The sequence below is a fragment of the Lampris incognitus genome, chromosome 19, assembly GCF_029633865.1.
Source record: "Lampris incognitus isolate fLamInc1 chromosome 19, fLamInc1.hap2, whole genome shotgun sequence".
NCBI lineage: Eukaryota > Metazoa > Chordata > Actinopteri > Lampriformes > Lampridae > Lampris > Lampris incognitus.
This window is the reverse complement of record NC_079229.1, coordinates 34,963,603-34,985,214: the sequence shown is the minus strand read 5'-3', so window position 1 is coordinate 34,985,214 and position 21,612 is coordinate 34,963,603. Positions and strand designations below refer to the sequence as shown.

Here is a 21,612-nt window from a genome sequence, read left to right as displayed (position 1 = left end):
AAAAGTTTTAAAGCTCAGCTGCAATGGTTCAACCCGTTTTTACATTTTTTTTAATTGGTCAATCAATCTTCCACAGGGTTGTCGCTGCTTTTGCCAGGTTTACATGACTAAAGCAGCAGTATACGTTTCCAACGCATATACAAAGTTACAATTTTCCATGACTTTTCCTGGGCCCGGGAAATTGCATTTTCAATATTACTGACTTTTCCAAGTGTTTCGTGACTGTATGAACCCCGTTCTAATAAAGTAAACGAGGGAATGTAAAGAAAAGCATAGGCATATTGGAAATGAATAGGTTTAAGTCTTACAGGCAAACCTGGAGGACCTGGAGGACCTAGGGGACCGGAAGCTCCAGCAATACCCTGTGAAAAGAGGAGAGTACGATGAAGATGAGAACTACAACAGGCAGAAGTAAATTCTGGAGACAGAGGTTTAAGTGGTAGATTTGCAGAATATGCACGAGATGGAGACGCAACACTAAATAACAAAAGGTTTCAACTCGCAGGAATAATTAAAGATAAGGTGATTCTTTCTTAAAGTAATCGACAGGTGCAAAACAACAGGTTGCTTTAAGATACTTTTTTGTCATTCAATGTACTGTCAAACAATAATATAGCAAAATGTTACTGCACACTTTTCATCTGAAGACCCTCTTTTTGCCTGGGCCCACAAACCCCTAGAAGTCAAAATTTTAGAAATGTATGGAGCCAAGTTAGTAAATCAAGCAATCCTACAATCTTACATGCACATTTTGGTGGAAAATACTGATTAAAAAAAAAAAGACTGCTTTCCGGATCTGCACGGAGACACTAAGACATTGTGGTGATAAATAGGACATCACAATTTCATTGGGCTTAATCTCAAGATACTCAATCCTTCCAATCACTTTAAATCACTAAACCAGTGCAGGCTGTGGGGCAACAGCAGGGCCAATTTGCGTATTCGTCCAATTAAAATGGATGAAGGCCATTATGTGACACATTTGTTAAGAGACGCAGCCTTCTATTAGCAATGCTTAGTATTTCTGAAAACGTCATCTAAGGAACATATGACTGCAAGATGGGTGTTTCGTCATCCACGTTGTAGCCTTCATAAGACACACCTGATAGGAATTTAGTGGGAGCGCACACCCACTGGAATAATTAACTGAATCCACCTGAAATGAGGGGATTTGTGTTGTGCATTGAAGTGCACTGTTCTACTCTCCATGGGTGTGGCAATATGCTGTTAGAATATGTCTCTGTGAACGGGACATGGTTATGTGTAGGCAAACGGGCCTTGGAAAAATGGCAAAGGGTGGAGGGCTGCTGGCTTACAGGGAAAAGTGCGAGAATAGGGACCATCAATCACTTACGCCGTCACCCTTGCTACCAGGCGAACCCTGGGGTCCGGGCAAACCTCGGTCTCCCTTCTCTCCTTGTTCACCAGGGGGTCCAATCAGACCAATCAAACCTGGGTGACCCTGTAACACAAAATAACACACACACACACACAGTAATGACAAAACGTCCTAGAAAACCCGTAAGCACTCTGCTCTAGCATGTAGGAGGAGGTGAATGCCGACTCCTCATTATTGTATAAATCTGAAAGCATTATCACGGAAATGTCGGCAGTTGATCCTTTCTGGAGAAGCAAGGGCAACTGAGGCCAACTCGACAACATTGGGACACAATGTGAAATAGGCACACTCTAACAGGGCCCCTTAATCTAAGAGCATAAAAAGGGCTATGTCAATGCTGCCTCCTCCATTGTGCGCTTTTAAACCGGTGTCTCTCGAGCTGGTCCGCCCATGCGGGGGAAGCAAATTGAACAGAATTGTTGGTGCTGTCTGAATTTCAGTGGCCAGCCTGACGGTGGCCCTGAGCAAAACAACACGATTAGATAGTTTTAAGTGACATTTAAAAGCACTGTTTACTTGTTCCAGTTTGTTCACCCAAATTATTTCAACTCATACCTATCAGTACCTATTATATCAACTGAGAACCATTTTTTTCCCTCCCTGGCGTTTACCTCGGCGTGCATTGGCATTAACACCGTTTTTAGGTCTGGCTGAGATGAGCCTTGACTTGGATTTCAACACGGGTCATGGTGCACATGGCTTTTTCCTCCGATCGGAGGTTAATCTTCCAACCTATCTGGAAACTGGCAAAATCAAATCAACGCCTCGGTGGGACGCAGGAAATGGAGTCGCACTCACCTTTTCACCCTTCGAGCCAGGGTCACCTTTAAGACCAGGGAGACCAGGGGGACCCTAAATATTAACACAGAGAGCAGAAGTTAGAGTTTAATCTAAAGGGGAATCAAAGAGGCTATGAGGAAAAGAGTGAGCTAGTTGAATTGAAAAAAAAATGGGGGGAGGAGGGGGAGGGGTTTGGAGAGTGAAGGTGAAAATGTGAAACGAAATAGGCTGAGAAAGACAAGAACAGACATGGGAGATTAAGGAATTGGAGAAGAGCCGCGGCAAAACCAGAATGAGAGGGAAGGGGTGGGGGTGGGGAGCACACTGAAGAGAAGAGGGAGGTAAGATGAAGGGAGAAAATGGGAAAGAGACGGTTTTGGAGTGTGCTGAAGAGGTAAAAAAAAAACATAAAAGTTTTACAAGCACAAAAGAGAGAGAGAGAGAGAGAGAGAGAGAGAGAGAGAGAGAGAGAGAGAGAGAGAGAGAGAGAGAGAGAGAGAGAGAGAGAGACATTATGCATACTAACCATTGGACCGGGAGGGCCATCTTGTCCTGGGGAGCCGGGAAGTCCTTGTTCTCCCTGTGAAGAGCCACAGCATTACGGTGAGTGTTCGAGCCTGCTGTAACTTCTCGGGCCTCATATTGATTTTCTGTGCTCAGCATGATGATTAATGGTCCAAATATAGCGAAGAGAAATGTGTTGGGATAAACAGCGAAAATAAAGTACGAGCCAAATGGAAGTATTGATTATTCCATGAGCTGCGTGGTCATGCCTTAGCAGAACTTGTGTGTGTGTGTGCGTGTGTGTACTCATGGGTGCGCGTGGCTGAACTGTGTAAGGTCGTGTATGATTGTACTTGGATGTACGACAGGGGTTATGACAGGGAGAGTGTCGTTGCTTCATTTCAGACTTACGACGGGGCCTGGGATTCCACGCAGACCCTCTGGACCAGGCTTTCCGGGAGGCCCCTGGGGTCCGACGGGGCCTGTCTTGCCTGGCGGTCCCTCGGCGCCAGCCTCGCCCTGTAGGTGGTTATCAAGTTTTCAGAAAGACGTGATTCAGGCTGACTTTGATAAAAGCTTTGTTCAAAAGAAAACCGCAGCCAAAGTCCTGTAAGTCATCGTATTACGATACACTAAAACTAAAGTTTGTCTGACCTCCTCTTACTGTCTGCGTACTAGTTATAACCAAGGTAATGCAAAAATAATTATGTACTAGGTTTATCGTACAAAACAAAACAAGAATTAAAAAATTAAATTAATTTAAAAAATTAAATTAAAAAAGTAACTTTGTTTTAAATGAACATAAAACTTCTGCTGAGGAGTTCAATGAGGTGCAGTCTAATCTAACCTTATTTTCATCATTATTAATTTATTACGTCTCTGGAACATTCCTCCCTGGGTGGAGGAAAAAACAGCCTCAGCCAGTCAGTCCAGCAGTTGATAGCAGACTGCATGTTGCTTCTTTTTGTGGTTTTGTTTACCTCTGCTTTAATCTTTCGATACGCAGCAGGTGAAATAAAACCCATTTACGCAACAACAATGTGATCAAACGTTTGTGTGACTGATTAAAAGGTTTGTGCATAAATTTCAAGAACAAACTAAACACATTTCAGACCTTTTTTAAGCCGACCTTTGAGGTCATCTTCCCCCCTTTACAAACTGTCAGAACAGATGTGAGGTCTCTGACTGATTGTGTGTCAGTTGTGAAAATATTGATGTGTACATGGAGATTCTATGATTAAAGGTACCGTGTGGGAATTAATACAATACCGGAAAGACCTTCCTGTCTCTGCTTCAAAATAGTCCTCCCAACTTCATGCCAAGATTTTGCCACAAGGAAAAGCCCAAGTTAGCTTAGCATTTAGCTTGAATCTTCTTCTTCCTCCCTGTTTTTTTAGGGGGTCGCCACAGCAGATTTTACAGTCTCCATCAGGACCCCGTGAGGGCACAGCACCAATGCTGGCCGTTGGTAATGCGGGCCTCGACCAATCTGGTATGGTCTCGCCAATCCGCATACTGATTTGGCAAAATCATTTAGCATTCGCTAGAATAATTCCTTTTATTTGCTTATCATCTTATTATAGCTAATATGTAATTTATTAATCCCCGTGGGGAAATTCATCCTCTGTATTGAACCCACCCTGGCCATGTAGCTAGGAGCTGTGGGCAGCCGCCATGCAGCGCCCGGGGACCAACTCATACCGCCGTTGCCTTGGTCAGGGGGCACAGAAAGGAGTATTAACCCTAGCATCCATCCGTTATCCAAGCCGCTTATCCCATCCGGGGTCGCGGGGACACTGGAGCCTATCCCAGCAGTCACTGGGCGGCAGGTGGGGAGACACCCTGGACAGGCCGCCAGTCCATCACAGGGCCCACACACACACACACACACACACACACACACACACACACACACACACGCCCACACACACCCACCCACCTAGGGACAGTGTAGTACGGCCGATTCACCTGACCTACAGGTCTTTGGACTGTGGGAGGAAACTGGAGCCCCCGGAGGAAACCCACACAGACACGGGGAGAACATGCAAACTCCACACAGAGGACGACCCGAGACGACCCGCAAGGTTTGACTACCCTGGGGCTCGAACCCAGGACCTTCTTGCTGTGAGGCAACAGCGCTAACCATTGTGCCACCGTGCCGCCCACAGCTGAACAGATTTATGGATGCCAGGTAATAATTCGCTTCCTATCTGCTCTTTGCAGCGTCCCTGACTAAACCAAGAGATGTACAACAAGAACAAAAACATCACGTAAAGGAGCTAAACAGGCCCGGGTTTCCAGCGAAGTAGGAAATGAATGATAGTGTTGCATTGAATAATAAAGAGCTGGACATTAACAGCACAGATTCCACTTGTGGCCTGTTCGGAAGTCATAAAACAATGGGGGTAACAGAGATTTAGCATTTCTCAAAACAGGTGGCATCCATAAATTTCCATCTCATCTGTAGTGGAAATAGCTCCACTGTTTTGTTTTGTTTTTTTCATTTGTGCTTTTAATTCAAGAGGGAAGGGATGCATTGAAGGGGGGATCGCCACGGGACTCGCTGAGATGGCTCTACTGTGCGAGGGTTGAATTGATTTTGTGCTTGTGCGTGCGTGTGTGCGTGCGTGTGTGTGTGTGTGTGTGTGTGCGTGCGTGTGTGTGTGCATTACCTTGGCGCCCTTCTCTCCTTGCCTGCCCTCTGCACCGGCTGCTCCCGGGGGTCCCTGCAGAGAATGAGAAGACACGCTTTAGCATTTCAGCGGGAAGTTAAGGTATATATATATATATATATATATATATATATATCTGTGTGTGTGTGTGTGCACGTGTGTAGAACAAGAACGATTGCTTGCTCGCACGTGTGTGTTTCGCCAACATTGTGCTCGCAATAACTCAATGGAACAGTTGCCATTTGTGACTTTGACATTTGTCAGTTTGACACTGCCGAACACACACTGCTGCGTTCATACAGCGTGTCATCATCACTAACGTATGACTTATGAGCACAAAACCTCATCATTCACCGTTTCTTTCTGCAGATGCACGTTTAATCTGGTTGTTTCTTTGTCCTGTGTGAACTCTATCTCGTTGTGTATGGTATCAGCCAGTGATGCAGCGGGGAATAAAAAGGTGTGTAAATGACCTAGCAGTTTACAGTGGTAGTGGAACCACACCAATCTGCTACCAATATAATCAATATTTTCAGAAAAAGCATTATTTTTTTTAAATTTCCCCCCTTTTTTTCCCCCCCTCCCTAATTGTATCCGGCCAATTACCCCACTCTTCCAAGCCGTCCCGGTCGCTGCTCCACCCCCTCTGCCGATCCGGGGAGGGCTGCAGACTACCACACGCCTCCTCTGATACAGGTGGAGTCACCAGCCGCCTCTTTTCACCTGACAGTGAGGAGTTTCACCAGGGGGACGTAGCGCGTGGGAGGATCACGCTATTCTCCCCAGTTCCCCCTCCCGCCTGAACAGGTGTCCCGACCGACCACAGGAAGCACTAGTGCAGCAACCAGGACACATACCCACATCCGGCCTCCAACCCGCAGACACAGTTAATTGTGTCTGTAGGGACGCCTGACCAAGCCGGAGGTAACACAGGGATCCCAACCGGTGATCCTCGTGTTGGTAGGCAACGGACTAGACCGCCATGCCAACCAGATGCCCCAAAGCATGAATTTTTGTATTTTCCCACTGAAATACACTATCCTCTATTACGTATATCAGTTTGACGCTGATTACTTTGATGAAATGATGTGATCAAGAGTCATGTCAGCCATGATGAAGGTTGATAAACGATAGTCTGCAAATAAAAATGGTGTTTAGGTGCATTCACTCTGCAGCAGGACACTGACATCAACAATCTGTTCTGAAACAAAGGGTGTTGATCACTGGGAAAGAAATGCAGTGGTGTCCTTTAGAACCAGTCTTTCTGAACAAAATACATGTATATTCATTTCCTGGGTCCACGTGTTGCATGCGGGACCTCGACGGTGAGCCCGGCCCTCTTCAGTAACACCGAGGAGCCACGGGTCATCTACTTCCCCCCGCTCAGGATCTTCTGGGCCTAAAGCTGTGACTTTCAACTCCACCTCCATTCCCACTTCAAACCCTCAACCCACCTCCATCCCCCACCGCCCCGATCTGGCTCTGATCTGGCCGACTGCACTAGAAGGCCGAAGTATTTTCGACTGCCGGCGGCGCCATGCGAGCCCCCTCTTCTGTCTTCTTGAGCTTTCATCTCCTCTCGACGCGCACCTCTCTCGCTCTTCTTCCAGAGGAGGTGGGCTGGAAAATAGGCACGGCCATTTTTGAATGCGGCGCATTATGAGCCAGAGTCAGTCTATAAGTGCGACCCTCCTGTCCGCGTTGCTTGAGTGGCAGCGCATTAACGCTATCTGAAAGCTTATATTACTGCGATAACTTACCTGGGAAAATCATTAGCAATTATGACAACAACAAAAAAAAAGGGATAAGAGCAACCAGCTCTGAAACTGCAATGTTATCAGAGCGGGATGAGGCGAAGCGGTTAGTCGACATCTTTTCCCCCGCAAGGTGGAATGAATGGAATTCCTCTATTAAGAAATGAGTAAGTGTCTTAAAAGAAGAGCAAAATGCTATATTGACACCACCGGCATCAGAGGCTGGAGCGAGATTTGAGGGCAGAAAGTGCTGAGTGGGTAAAAAGAGGAGTGCAGGTGCAATAGGACACGAGGCGAGGAATAAGGTATGCAAGGGGACATGCAGGGACCGTCTGCATTTCTGATTTTTTAGAAAGCAATTATAGACCTGTGTGTAAAAAACGGCTCTTTTCCCTCACATTAATCCCCTGGTAATTCAGGTAGTGCCTCGGCTGATACCGACGCTAAATACTCAGAATGTAAATTCCACCGGTCATGTAGGAATCAGAGATAAAGCAATACGCTGTGGTTTAAAAGTGCCTCCTCTATTTTTGCCATTGGACAGAGCTGTGGAACCATTTATCTATTTACTCTAAACTCAGCCTCATTTTAGTGTGGACTTTGTTCATGTTGAAAGCGATGTTAATGCTTAGAATAAAATGCCAGCTTTGGAGTTTTTTTCTGGGCTCGGTCTCTCGGATGTAAAATGACAAATACGGCGAATCAAAAAAAAAAAAAAATCCTGGAGAAAAAGATCACCATGGCAACCTTCGCTTCCAGCGTGGCTGATTTTTCTCTCATTTTCCCCCTCTACCAGGACTCGAAACACACAAAACGCCTCATTAATGTGCTCATTTCTTCTGGTAACACCTGACCTGAACCCCCACCGACGACGATGGCCCGTGAAAAGGACAGGCTAATGGAGACGCCTTGGCAGACACGTGTAATGGAGGTTAGAAAGACGGGGGCATCGTCACAACACGCTGCGTCTTCTTCCCTCTTGTCCTCTCATGACCTTGTCAGGTTGTTACAGGGCGGTCCAGGACCAGTAATGTCAGAACCACTATAATTCCCTCTCTACCTCTCCTCTCACCGACACATGCAGGTAAATGACGGTTGTGTTGTATTTTTTACTTTCTTGCAAAGGGAGGGAAAGAAAAAAGGATTTCTGATTTCTCAGAGGCGAACCCAAAGCAACAACTGACATCTGTATCCCTTAAATCTCCTGCTTTACTTTCCTCACTCTTACTTTTAATAAAAGTAAATATCTTACGCCTCGCTGCAAAAGACTAAGTTGTGGAAATGTTGCAGAAAGCCGTAATTGGAAAAGGAAAAAAGAAAAGAAAAAGAAAAAAAGTACTCTGTCTGCAGGTGCACGTGCTCGTGTCTGATTCTTAAAATAAGGTTCAGGCTTGTCCTCTGGACAGTCTGAACGATGAAAACCAGAGGAAAGGCTGATCGTGAATAGACCTCAAATCAAACCCGAATCAATCTTGGGATGATGAAACCTCGATGGAGGAGGATTAAAGTCTTCAGGAGGTGGGGGCGTCTGGGCGGCCTCCGGCTTGGTTGGGCGTCTCTACAGACACAATTGGCCGTGTCTGCGGGTGGGAAGCCGGATGTGGGTATGTGTCCTGGTCGCTGCACTAGCGCCTCCTTTGGTCAGTCGGGGCACCTGTTTGGGGGCGGAGGGGGAACTGGGGGGAATAGCGTGATCCTCCCACGTGCTACGTCCCCCTGGTGAAACTCCTCACTGTCAGGTGAAAAGAAGCGGCTGGTGACTCCACATGTATTGGAGGAGGCATGTGGTAGTCTGCAGGCCTCTCCGGATTGGCAGAGGGGGTGGAGCAGAGACCGGGACGGATTGGAAGAGCGGGGTAATTGGCCAAGTACAATTGGGGAGAAAAGGGGGGGATCCAAAACAAAAAAAAAAATCTTCAGGAGGTAGACACAGAATTTTACAAAACAGGAATTTCTTATAAAATCAAACTGTTGAAGGGAAATTAATAAAGATGTGACCTCATTTGGTAATATTAGGGTAAAATTATAGTACTATTAGGGTAATATTGGAGTCACTAGTAAGTCAGTTCCGCTGTACAGTAACACTGCATTGACTGCAGTACACATGATGTCTACAGTCATACAGAATAGATACCAACATTCTCACCGGCTTGATGAAAAATGCTGCATTAGAGGTTTGCACAACGCACTCTCTCACAACTCTACAACTGCATGTGGCCAACGGTCTTTTCAATGCTCTCGTCACTTCGCTCCATAGTTGTTTCAATTCCAAGTTGTCTTTTGTGTCACTCTGTGTTGTGTGTGTTTATGTCCTTGTGGTGGTTTTGCAGTCATGTCTGCTCACACTGTGGCAAATTCTCAACAACTGAGCTGGTTGGGCAATAAAAGATTGAAACTTGAATCTTGACTCACTCTCTTGCCAGGTGGACCGGGTGGGCCAGCTTCTCCTGATGGACCCGGTGGACCCTGAAAGCAAGAGAAAGAGAAAGAGAAAGTCAGAGCTTTGAGAGTCATACAGCACAATGTTTCTACCAGCTCAGAACTGATGCTGGTTTTCATGGAGACATAAAGTGTACTGCCAAATCCTCAGACAGCACATTGTCATTTAAGAAACAGTCAGACAGAAGAGCAGCCGCCAAAAAAAGGGCTAAAGAAACTGTGACGAGGGAAGTTGTAACTGAAAGGGAACATGCATGTTGATAGCACACGTATGTCCACTGAGGCAGTGTCATCCACCCATCGTCCGGTTAACGGTGGACGATGAAATCCAATTTTTCAACATTTACATCAGCAAATGCTTGTCAACACTGAAACGAGGAGGCATTTACAGACCTGCTCTGCAGTGGGTTTGCTGCACTGACTGAGACACTAATTGAACAAGGAGATTGCACATGTTTTTTTTCCCCCTTCCAAATCAAACTTCACCTCGGTGTTGCAGGATATCGTTTTTAAATAGTATTTCTAAATCCACATCCCAGCCCAGAGAGCCTCCCAACAAAGCAATCAGGGTGCACAAACAAAACTTCAGTTCTCAAATATATCATTCAAAAAGTAAATGTAAGATTTCCTCTTCTTCGTCCGCACCGATAAAAACTCATTTACATTCATAAATATTAATAAGCGCTACAATTTGCAGAGCCGCTCATATTCTCGAGCCGCCGCAATGCTGCTCCCCTTTCATTTCTAATCATTCACCCACAATCCAAGTGTGTAAGGTCAATATCATGATTGCATGATACAAGGTGCATGATAACTTATTTACTCAAGAGATGCTACCTAGCAGTTTTTACAACAGGCATGACACGGCAAACAGTGATGCTCACTATCTGAACATGTTCAGCTGATGTGTACAGGTAGTCCTAATTGTGTATTCAGCTGCACTATAATGTTGGAAATCTAACCGCCAAGCAAGCTGTATAAATCAAACCAATACTACTGTACTGTACATCCAAACCAATTTTTTCAGTCCAACACTGACCAAGTGAGGCCTCAACTTACCGGCTGACCAGCCTCACCATCTTCTCCCTTCTCGCCTGGGCCTCCATCAGTGCCCTGTATTGGACAGACATGTATGTGTTACGGTATTGCTTTTACAGTTAAATATTTAGACCATGCAAACAGAATACTGCAAAAGTGATGGTTCGAACATTATCGCCATAACAGAGGAAATGCTATTTGAAAATGTACAGCACAAGCTGACCCATTCCTTTGGAGCTGTAAGGGAGTCGTGAGGTTCAAAAATCAAGATACTTACAGCAACACCGGGCTCTCCAGGGGGTCCTGGGTCTCCCGGGAAGCCCACTGGTCCCTTTTGAGAGAGAGAGAAAAAAGGAAATGAATCAGCGGGTTTTTAAGAATCTTGGGGCTCTGGTGCCGGGTTATAATGTCCTTTTCTGCAGGCATTATGGATACTCTTGGTCATTTAGAAGATGATTTAGCCTCGGCTTGCCTAAGTTGTAACCGCTGAAGGCAATTTGGTGGACTTAATGATGATGTTACAAATCCATCAGCACAGCACCGACCATATTCCATTAGCATATTGGCATAAAACGTAATTTCCCTCAATAAAAAGGCTTTTTAGCTCTTAAATATGGTCTAGGGTAAAATAGCCAGCCTCCAGGCAGGTTGGAGGCATTTCTTTTGAAGCGGTACTTTTGGACCCGTGTGTGTGAAGTCCTGCAGATTCTTTTACACTTGGTGGGGATTTGGTTGACTTACAGGGTTGCCCTTGGGTCCATCATCGCCAGGGGGGCCTTTGGCACCAGCAGGTCCAGCAGCTCCTGGGGGGCCGGCCTCTCCTTTTTCTCCCCGCTCACCTTTAGGTCCCTGTGCGGGGGGGGGGGGTGCAATCAATACATCAATGCTATTTTCTCAACACAGATCATTGACACTGAGCCAAACAGGGCGTTCACAGCGGTGTGCCGTCAGAGACCAGAGAGAATACCGATCCAGAGCTTTTAAGGAGTTTGTGTTTCTGGAACAAGACTGACTTCTGAAGGTCCACCTTTTTGATGTGTAATCAGACAAGGAATTAAAGACATGTCACATGTCACCACTCTGAAATTCTCTACCGCATTCCTGAAACTCTCCAAAGACTAAGAATTCTTCCATAACCCAACACGTAGGGTCGATTCCGTCTTAAAAGTAAAATCGTTAATTCGAACGTAAACCAAAGGGGTCGCCCCACTACCAAAATACAAAACACAGGACAAGAAGCCGTTGTCTCCCCCAGATTGACTGACAGGTCTCTTAAGACAAGAACTAACAGTAAACAACAACTAAATCTGAGTTTCTACTGTTTTCTGATGCTCTAAAAGATTTGTTCACATGGCTAATGGTTGTACAGATCGGGGTAAAACAGACCCATTACTTTACTATCATTTGAGAAAAAAGATCATTTTCAATCTATAACTCAAACTCTTCAGTTACGTATGTAAATATGGTCAAATAAATCACAGGCTGGACCTTTACACAGCAGAAATGACAAACCGACTGTCATGCGACCGACATCTTTTCGCCGCACAACAGATTGTGGGGATTCAAAATACATAGCGAGTTTGCCGCGGAAGAAGTGAGGAGACATTATGGATTCTACAAAGCGCGTTCACCCGCTACTCCCGCTAGACAGGCGCCGTCTTTTTCGATCTGTTGTTGTGGCGCCGATAAGGACAAATAGCGCAGCAGAGCTAATAGAGCCATCAATAAACAGCGACGGATGAAAAGCCTACAGAAAAATAACTCATCAAACTGTCGTAAATCTTTTGTCTGTGGTGACCCATGTGGGAATATGGATAAGGTAAATTAATAAGCCATTAATCAAACTTTAAATGAGTTATTTTTAGTCTTTTCAGACTCTAATCATGCACCTTTACTATGCTTGTTAAGACTTCGGACATTGTAAAAATACAAGGTTACACAGAGGATGTAAGGTGCAGTTCGTGAAAAGCTCCTGGTTGCTCTGACCTTGTAAATATCATGACCCGCGGCTGCTCACAGCTAGATCTAAATGTAGTATTCACACAGGTGGGTGGCTGGTGCTCTGCCACAAACCGGCTTCACGGCAGCTGCAGCCATTGCGCTTTATACCAGCGGCGACACACACATCCACCTGACAACAAATACGTCTTAGGAGTCCAGGACGACACACAGTTTGGCAGCTCTGTTAGACGCGGGGTGCCGGATGGGAGCTCAGCTGAGAATCCCGTGGAGATGAAGCACTGGCGTCAGCGTGAGGGACAATTAGACGCACTCTGATGAATAAACAATGTCAGTTTGATGTAAATACATCCCCGCTGGAGGTGCCCTGTTTGCCTCGTGTTGTTAGGGGACTATTTTAATGGGACCAGCATCGAACATATTGAATTAACCACTTCTGCAAGCCATGTTGACTGAAAATGTTGTTCATCAGGAAAGGTGTACGGCGAGGTGTTTGTGATGTGATAAAAAGTACCGTTAACTAACTGTGCAGTGTGTATGGATGTAAGCGAGAATAGACACATGTACGTAAATTAGCATGCACACACACACACACACACACACACAGCAAGCAGATGCTAACTTACCGAAGTTCCAGGCTCTCCAGGTGGTCCTGGGTTGCCAGCTTCACCTTGCTCGCCCTGAGGTTAGAGAAATGTCAGCCATTAAAAAGATGTGCCACCCTCCGGATAAATATCTGTTTTGTTATGAAACTGACAGCATGACTGACTGACAGAGTCCCAACACCTTTAAATAGGAATGAGGAAGGTAACTAAGTTGGTAAAATAATAACATCTGCAGGTTAGAACTCATATATTTTACCTCATCCCAAGGCATGATTTTTTTCATATCATAGATACAAAGCATTATGGGACAGAGAACTCAAGTATATTCTTGACTTTTATTTTTTCCTCTTAATAAACCCATTGAGCTCAGTTACTGCTGAGTTAACCTTTTCAAAGAACGCAAACTGTAAAATTGTGGCTTCTCATCTGTACTATGCAGAAACACCTGGGTCCATCACCTTAGACGACAAAGTCCAAAAAGCGACTACACTCCTTCTCCGAGTACCCTCTGAGAACCCTGCAAACCCTCCCTACTTTATATTCCACACTCATTTCAGCAGCCAGGCTAAAGCATTAAGTATTAATGACGCAGCCGTCTGCCAAACGGCAGTAAAATAGACGGATCTCGTTGGAAATGATATAAAATAGGCATTAATAGTGTCAAAGCACTAACTCAGGCAAATAAAAAAGGCTGGCCATATGTTATGAATGAAGCTTCTGGTAACATCTTAGACGGCAGCAGGCTCCGTCACACCCCCCATGAAAAACAACAGCACTGCATGCTTGCCACGGGGTGGCTAGCATGCAGCCATTTGTTTAATAAATTCAAGGGGTATGGGCTGCGTCTGCCCACCATCGCCAAGTATGTTTGAAAACTACTTGAGAACTCAGAAAAAGACAGTTTTCTGGTCTTATGGTTTAGTTTTGTGATTGGATTCCCCTTTTGTTCGTATTAAAACACAGCAAAATTGTTTAGTGCAGTCTATAGTAGTCTATACTTACATACTTTTGACTCTGTTAAGAATTGTTTTTTTGGGGGGGGGATTGTCCCCCTTTTTCTCCCCAATTGTACTTGGCCAATTACCCTATTTTCCAAGCTGTGCCGGTCGCTGCTCCAACCCCCTCTGCCGATCCGGGGAGGGCTGCCGACTACCACATGCCTCCTCCCATACACGTGGAGTCGCTAGCCGCTCTTTTCACCTGACAGTGTGGAGTTTCACCAGGGGGAAAAGCGCGTGGGAGGATCACGCTATTCCCCCCAGTTCCCCCTCCCCCCTGAACAGGTGCCCCGATCGACCAGAGGAGGCGCTGGTGCAGCGACCAGGAAACAGCTAACACAACACAACATCTTCCCCGTCTTTTGGATTTGATGACAAGTAGAAGTCCAGATGCAGACAAAGGCAAGGCTACTGGTTTGCAAATCTTTTATATGGAGAGAATTTAAATATTGATAATAGATTTCTGAATATGTACAAATATATCTTGATTAAAGATCCAGTCCGATGAAAATCATGTTATCCAATCTTGTATTTTTTTAACAAATAAGTTTAGGTTTGTTAATGTAAAGTTACCGAAAATATTAGAACCACTGTTGTTGTCAAAATAAGACTGAAGCCCCTTGAGAAACTCTCCTCAGGGTTGTCAACGTAAATAAATAAATTAATATTGGTTTCTGAAAACCAACCAGCTTACGGTAATAAATGACGTCACCTAATACTCTGATTTGATTGGCTGGTCAATGAATCGGCGTTGTCATTCTGTCAGTTGGTGTGTTTTGGAATACTTGCCTAGCAACATCATGCTAGTTAGCGAGCTAGCTAGCTATCAATAAAAAATCTTGTGAGCATCACCTGTGGAGAACTGTCTGTATTCAGAGAGAGGGTGCTAAAACAGTTATAACAAATTTAATGGTACTTCTGAAGAGGGGAAACAAATGCCTCTCCTAACATTAATATTACACAATGCAACATGTCTGACTGAATTAACATCACTGGACTAGATCTTTAAGATATATCACACAGTGCCATTAACCCAAAGGGGATGGAAAGGGGGGATGGCAGTTTTACAAGGGAATCTCCTTGCATCCTCCCCTCAAATCAACCTCTGATGACAAGGGGGGACATTGTTAAGCTCACCTTCTCACCCACGGCTCCCATGCCACCCACACCACCGGGAGGACCTTGGGCACCCTATGAAAGGAAAAGAGATGAGTCATCCTTCCTCTTATTGGGAGAAAGGAGGTGACATTACACAAAGACTAAAATACATGTACGCTGTTATCTATGTGAATGAGGCCATTGCCATTACAAACATGTTTCTACATACATCAGCTCCACTCGGGCCTTGGGGACCTCTTGGACCGGGGGGACCAGGGGGGCCCTAAAGAAGGGAGGAGAAGGAATTTGTATAGTTAGACAGGAAGTAACCTAAGCAAAAAAATGCTGATTGGTTAAAAAAAAAAAAAATCCATTTTGATGGTACAGTCCGAAAGTAAACAGTCCTCTTACCATGGGGCCGACATCCCCATTCTCTCCCTTCTCGCCTGGTGGTCCAGGAAGACCCTAGGGATGACAAAATAAAGAATGCATTTTAGTTGAAGAAATCATTGCACTTCTAAGTGCTCTTGCCTTGGGATGACGCTTGATGTTTTAACATCTGTATTTGTATTGTTTTGCCATTTTTTTGTAGCCAATTAAGGCGGCAACAGGTTAACTTTTTTTTATTTTGGCAATGTCTTTTACATGAACTGTCACAAAGACAGTGTCTTGATGCATGCTCAATAATCTAGGTAAGAAAATCAAAGAAGGCTGAATCAATTCATGGGGATACAATGTTTTTAAATAAACGTTGTATCCAAACAAGGCTGAATCAGTTCATGTAGATACAACAAAGAAGGCTGAATCAGTTCATCTGAATACAATGTTAACGTTGTATCCAGCTGAACTGATTCAACCTACTTTGATGTCACAAAGACAGCAAGCTTTTTGTTGCATAATATAGCAACAAGATTTGTGCATTTTCTATTCTGCATCTCTTTTTCAATGGCTTTATGGGTAAAGCACTTTGAATTGCGATTGTGTATGAAATGTGCTATAAAAATAAACTCGCGTTGCCTTACAAGCAATAACTCAAAAGACCATTGTGGCAGAAGAGGAGCTGTGTTCACAGGCGAGGTAAAGCAAAATGTCTCTATTCATTTGTATGCTGTAAAGCAATCCCTATATTGTGTGGGAAGTTTGGTGTCCAGCGGCAGACTAAATTCGTAGAGAGAAAACAAGACTTAATGGAGAACTGATATGAATGACAACTGTGTTGTTCTCCCATGGACACAATGCCAACAAAATTAACTTAATAATGATGTGTTAAAGCAAAATAAGTTGCCATTTTCAGTGCCTTCATTGGGTTGTTAATGTATATCTGCTTATGCTTGTCTATTTTATTGCATGTCTAGCCGTCCTAGAAGAGGGACTCCTCCTCTGACACTCCTGCTGAGGTTTCTCCCCTTTTTTTCCCCCAGATAAGACTTCTTCTGCACAGTTTTTCTCATCTGAATTGAGGATGTGGGATGTCGCAAGTTGTCATTTATTATAGGAACCTGTTGTACAAATGTCAACATGGGCCTGTACAAATAAATCTGACTGCACGTCATGTGTACATCCACTGGTGGAGTTCCTGATATTATTGCTGAATCTACGTTAAGCATGACGCTAATGCCATCAGGGTTAGGGGTTCGATTCCCATAGGAGCCATTCCTGTACTGTAATGTGAAAGTAGTGGTTTCATTGTAAAAAGTGCTTTGCCGGACTAGAAAAGTGTTATAATTATGCACTGAATCAAGCAAAATGTGTCATTGCATGAATAAGCAGCGTTGCTAATGATCTCATATTGTAAGCGTGTACTTGCATCAGCTGTTCCTGCAGTTCTGCACAGGATTTAATTGGATTGCTTACACAGTTGTGTTGCCCCAATTGCCAAATACATTATGGCATATAAGAAGTTCCCATGAAACATTAGGTCTGCCGTTGTACAGAACATGCACCAATTAACAATCCCTTTAACCAGCGTTTTGAGTTTAATATCTTTTGGGATCTGTAGTTATCTGTTTAACCATAAATACCACAAAGGTGCGAAAGATCTTAGTGAACACTGGTTGACTATTGTATGTGGTGGGAAAAAACAGAAACCCAACGTCGCCCATCTAGACAAATTGGCAGTTTTCATATTCATCAAAGAATAGGTAAATTTTATCTATTTCATCCAAAGCTAAACTCAAGTCATCCCCTAACCCTGACCATATTGTTAGTCATAACAATTTATCCTGAACTTAACCTTTCACCTCTGTTCTTGCATCTAGGCTGCTTCTTAGTGGTTATTCATTTTCCTTTTGTCGGACATGGATGTGTTTTAGGGTGCTGGTTTTAAATAAATCACTTGTAGCCATCTCTTTGGAACAGGACCATGCCTATAATGTGTATGTGTGTGTGTATTGTATGTATGTGTATGTGTTAATGCATATACAGTACATGCATACAGCATACATCTAGCAGGGATAGTTAGTCTAAACAACTGACCCTTCATTTTCACCATCTCTTATTTTAGAGGTGACACTGCGCAATCTGTAACAGTTTCTGAATTTACAATTTACCAACAAGTTTCTTTGCTTTGCAACATCCTCTTCAATTATAGCACCTGTTGATATGTATATTTATTTTCTTATGATTGAGTTGCAATTGTATTGTCATTTTATGTAAAGCACATTGTGTTGCCCTGTGTATGAAATGTGCTACATAGATAAAGTTTGACTTGACTCGACAGTGGCTGTCTGCCATTGTTTTGGTCAGATGTAAACACTGTTCACTTTATTGCTTGTTAATGCTGCCAACTCCACATCACTTTCAGTTCTTTCTGAGGCTTTCAGTCATCTCCACTGCTCAAAAAAATAAAAAATAAAAAAATACATTGACCTGATGATGAGATATGCCGTGTTTCTTGCTAGTTGTACAGCGTGTTAATTTACAGGGTCGTGAATTTAATACTTTACATTAACTCGTGCAACATGCAGTCTTCAGCAAATAGTTTGTTGAAATATCTGTCTTGATGCATGCTCGGGTTGTTGAAATATTTTAAGTGGGTTGTCTTAAGTGCTCTCTCGCTGACCACAATTCAACCAGAAAACTGCAGCTCCTGGTGGTCCAAAACTCCCAACATGTCTCCGATGTGGCTTGTTTGTAATGAGGGCGATTACAAATAGATTTAAGATTAGTCTACTAATGGGAATGGGGTCAGCTGCAGGTCTGGGCTCTGAGGACCACTGTATCTGCTTTACCCCCCAAATTACTGATGCGAAGGATATATTGAGAAAAGCTGCTGATGATTGTCCGGTAAAATACACGTGGGTGTTGGGTTGTCCAATTGAAACGAGCTAAGCCCGAGATCGTTCCTCCATTTAATTTTGCTTTTCGGCCCCCTGCTGTCATTACAGCACGTCAATATAATGACAAACCTGCTACCGCCGCCGGGGAACGATTCATCTTAAAGGGACACAAGGAATCTATTTCTTTAGAGAAGCCAAAGGAAAGGCATCCTGTCCATCTGAAAAAGTATATCGTCTTCGTGCTTTGTAGTCGATAATTTGAATAATCAGCAGCCATACCAACATGTACCCTTGTTCTGCTGAATGACAGAAGCTAAGCAGGTGTAGGCTTGGCTAGTACTTGGATGGGAGACCTCCCAGGAAAACCAAGTTGTTGGTGGGCCAGAAGGGGGCAGTCTTCTCTCTGATCCTAATGAGAACATCCCAGTGCAGTGATGGAGAAGCTGCGCTGTAGGAGATGCCGTCCTGCGGATGAGACGTTAAACCGAGGTCCTGACTCACGGTGGTCATTAAAGATCCCATGGCACTTATTGCACAGTAGGGGGTTCCCCAGTGTCCTGGCAAAATTCCCAACCTGGCTCTCTCCATCTGGCCACCTAATCATCCCTCCGTGTAAATGGCGTAATCCTCCCTCTCCGCCTCGAGCTGATGTGTTGTGAGCGTTCTGGTGCAAAATGGCTGTCGTGCATCACCCAGGTGAGTTACATGTTGAGGTGAGTTTCCCCCCCTTCACTGTGAAGCGCTCTGGGTATCAAGATAAAGCACCATATAAATGTAAGACGTTATCATCAAAAAGTGTGGAAATGGATTCGGCTCTCACTCCCTGCATGTTAACTCAAACAGCGGAGGGGAGGGGGTCAAGCTCTCATATGTACATTTGATCCCTGACATTACTGCTGTTAATTGCTGTGGTTAAATTGCTGTACCCAGCTTGCTGGATGTGTACGTATGTGCACCTGTGTGTACGTGTGTTTGACTCAAAGGCAGTTTGTCATCAGAGTAAGGTGAAAGGGTGAGTTCAAAGGAATTAATTCCTCTTTGCTATTTACTTGCCGTTCCACTGACTGACCCTCCTCAAATACCCACATGCCTTACTAAGTAGGTAGATTCTTCACAGGCTCAATGTGGGGGGTTTTGTGCATGTGTGCGTGTGTCCACACACACATCCATGTGCGTGCATGAGTTGTGCAAGTATTTGTGCTCTCGCTGGTTTTCTCTGTTCGGTGTTAAATGTGTGTGTATGTGTGTGTTTGGCTGCATGCGGTTGCCTTGCTGTGCAGAGAACTCTCATCAGAGGACAGTCTCCTCCGTCAGAGATCGTAAGTGGGGATGCTAATTATGCACCGCGGTAAATGTGCTCCTCCAGGAGCTGGCTATCGGAGCAGGTCAGTCCACGCAATTAATAGAACTGCGATTGGAAGTAAATTACTCCCAATTAAAAGTCAATTGAATAGAATAGTACAGAGGTGGAATGGCACCCTGAGGCGATGAACAGTGATTCGTAATTTCATCTGGACAATGACACCGATCTTTGCAATTAATGTTCAACGTGTTCAGCATGAGGGCTTATTGCTATTAAAGCAGCTGATTATTAATAAACAGGTAACTAAGCACTCACCACTATCTCTATAAAGTCACCATTAGGATGTAGGAGCTCAGGCTGTACATACTGTATGAAATCCCATGAACGCATAAGGCTTGGTCAAAGTGGATTTTGGGTTATGACTAGAATAAGTTCAACTATAGCCGAATTGCCCTTCAAATTAACCCGGTATTTTTTGCCCAAAAGTCTTTAAACAAGTTCAGCAAGAGTTTTGCTTTTCAGACGGTAAAAAGTAAAGAGTAGACGCACAAACAACTCATTCTAATACATCCACTACTCTGGTAATGATAATTACTGGTCTTTGCTCATTCGGTCTTTAGTGAGCAGACAATCAAAGGAGAACGACTGCTGCTGACAGTTTGATGGGAAAGAAGCTTTACTGGCCTTGCCTCGCTGTGGCGTATGGACGCTGGCGAGTCAATGAGACAGAGAGTTGTAATCGATGGAGGGGTCAGAGCCAAGTTACATTACAATTACATTACATTACAGACAAATACCATAAGGACACATGGGCCGAGGGAGTCCAGTCTGCAGCGTGTGAGTATCATACAGTAAATCACAATGAAAATGCAACACTATTTGTAAACATGATACTACTCATAATAAGTTAACTTAAATTCTGCCTATGTGGTTGCACAATGACCACGGGTGAATATCCTTCACTATTTTGTCAATACTAATACCACAGCGACTTATCTTATAATACACACACACACACACATATTATATATATAAAACAATCCAGTGAGTCAAGTAAATTCTTTATGAGACAGTACAAGCCTGTTTCATGCCATAAGCAATCATCAGCTGTCAATAATAATGTTAACAATGTTAATGTTGTAATAATAATGTTATTGACAGCTGATGATTGCTTATGGCATAAAACAGGCTTGTACTGTCTCATAAAGAATTTACTTGACTCACTGGTTATTTTGCTCCTTATTTGTTCAGCATTTTCCCTACCGTTGAGTGTTTCTTTTAACGAAGTTATATATATATATATATATATATATATATATATATATATATATATATAGTCAATGTAAAAAGTCTCACTTTTGCTTGTACTCTTACTAAACTACATGAGCGTGTTTATGAATTTGTTTAAAAAGTCATTGGGAAATTCAGATGTTTGCCCTTATTTCAGCTGATATGGGGAAAGGCTTTTGTCATCAAACAGCTGACATTTTGAGTTTTGTGTCAGGATGTACTACATCATATTTACACAGTAACAACAAAGAGAATTATTAGTAATAATTACAACCAATTAAGAAATAAATTGGCATATAATGCCATAAACACATGAAAGGGGACAACCATATACACATGCTTTTCTGAGACAACCTCTATTCTACTGCAGACATGGCTATCGTAATGTAATAATGTATAGCAACGCACCATGATAAGTCATGTAGTTTTTTATTGTGGGGCGTCTTATATTGTATTGTATTATATGGTGTGACGGTGCTGTGCAGTTTGTGCCAA

At 43.8% G+C, this 21,612-nt stretch overlaps 1 protein-coding gene across 1 annotated transcript in view; it reads right to left on the bottom strand.

Moving 5' to 3' along the window:
* col11a1a (collagen, type XI, alpha 1a) overlaps positions 1 to 21,612 on the bottom strand; it is a 142,997-nt gene that overhangs the window by 10,316 nt on the left and 111,069 nt on the right. The window contains exons 47-60 of the mRNA XM_056299707.1: positions 15,658 to 15,711; positions 15,476 to 15,529; positions 15,286 to 15,339; positions 13,172 to 13,225; positions 11,328 to 11,435; positions 10,864 to 10,917; positions 10,608 to 10,661; positions 9,522 to 9,575; positions 5,356 to 5,409; positions 3,095 to 3,202; positions 2,706 to 2,759; positions 2,198 to 2,251; positions 1,355 to 1,462; positions 309 to 362 (exon numbers count right to left, since the gene is read on the bottom strand). Of these exons, the coding sequence (XP_056155682.1) occupies positions 309 to 362; positions 1,355 to 1,462; positions 2,198 to 2,251; positions 2,706 to 2,759; positions 3,095 to 3,202; positions 5,356 to 5,409; positions 9,522 to 9,575; positions 10,608 to 10,661; positions 10,864 to 10,917; positions 11,328 to 11,435; positions 13,172 to 13,225; positions 15,286 to 15,339; positions 15,476 to 15,529; positions 15,658 to 15,711 (918 nt within the window). The remainder of the gene's footprint in view (positions 1 to 308; positions 363 to 1,354; positions 1,463 to 2,197; positions 2,252 to 2,705; positions 2,760 to 3,094; positions 3,203 to 5,355; positions 5,410 to 9,521; positions 9,576 to 10,607; positions 10,662 to 10,863; positions 10,918 to 11,327; positions 11,436 to 13,171; positions 13,226 to 15,285; positions 15,340 to 15,475; positions 15,530 to 15,657; positions 15,712 to 21,612) is intronic.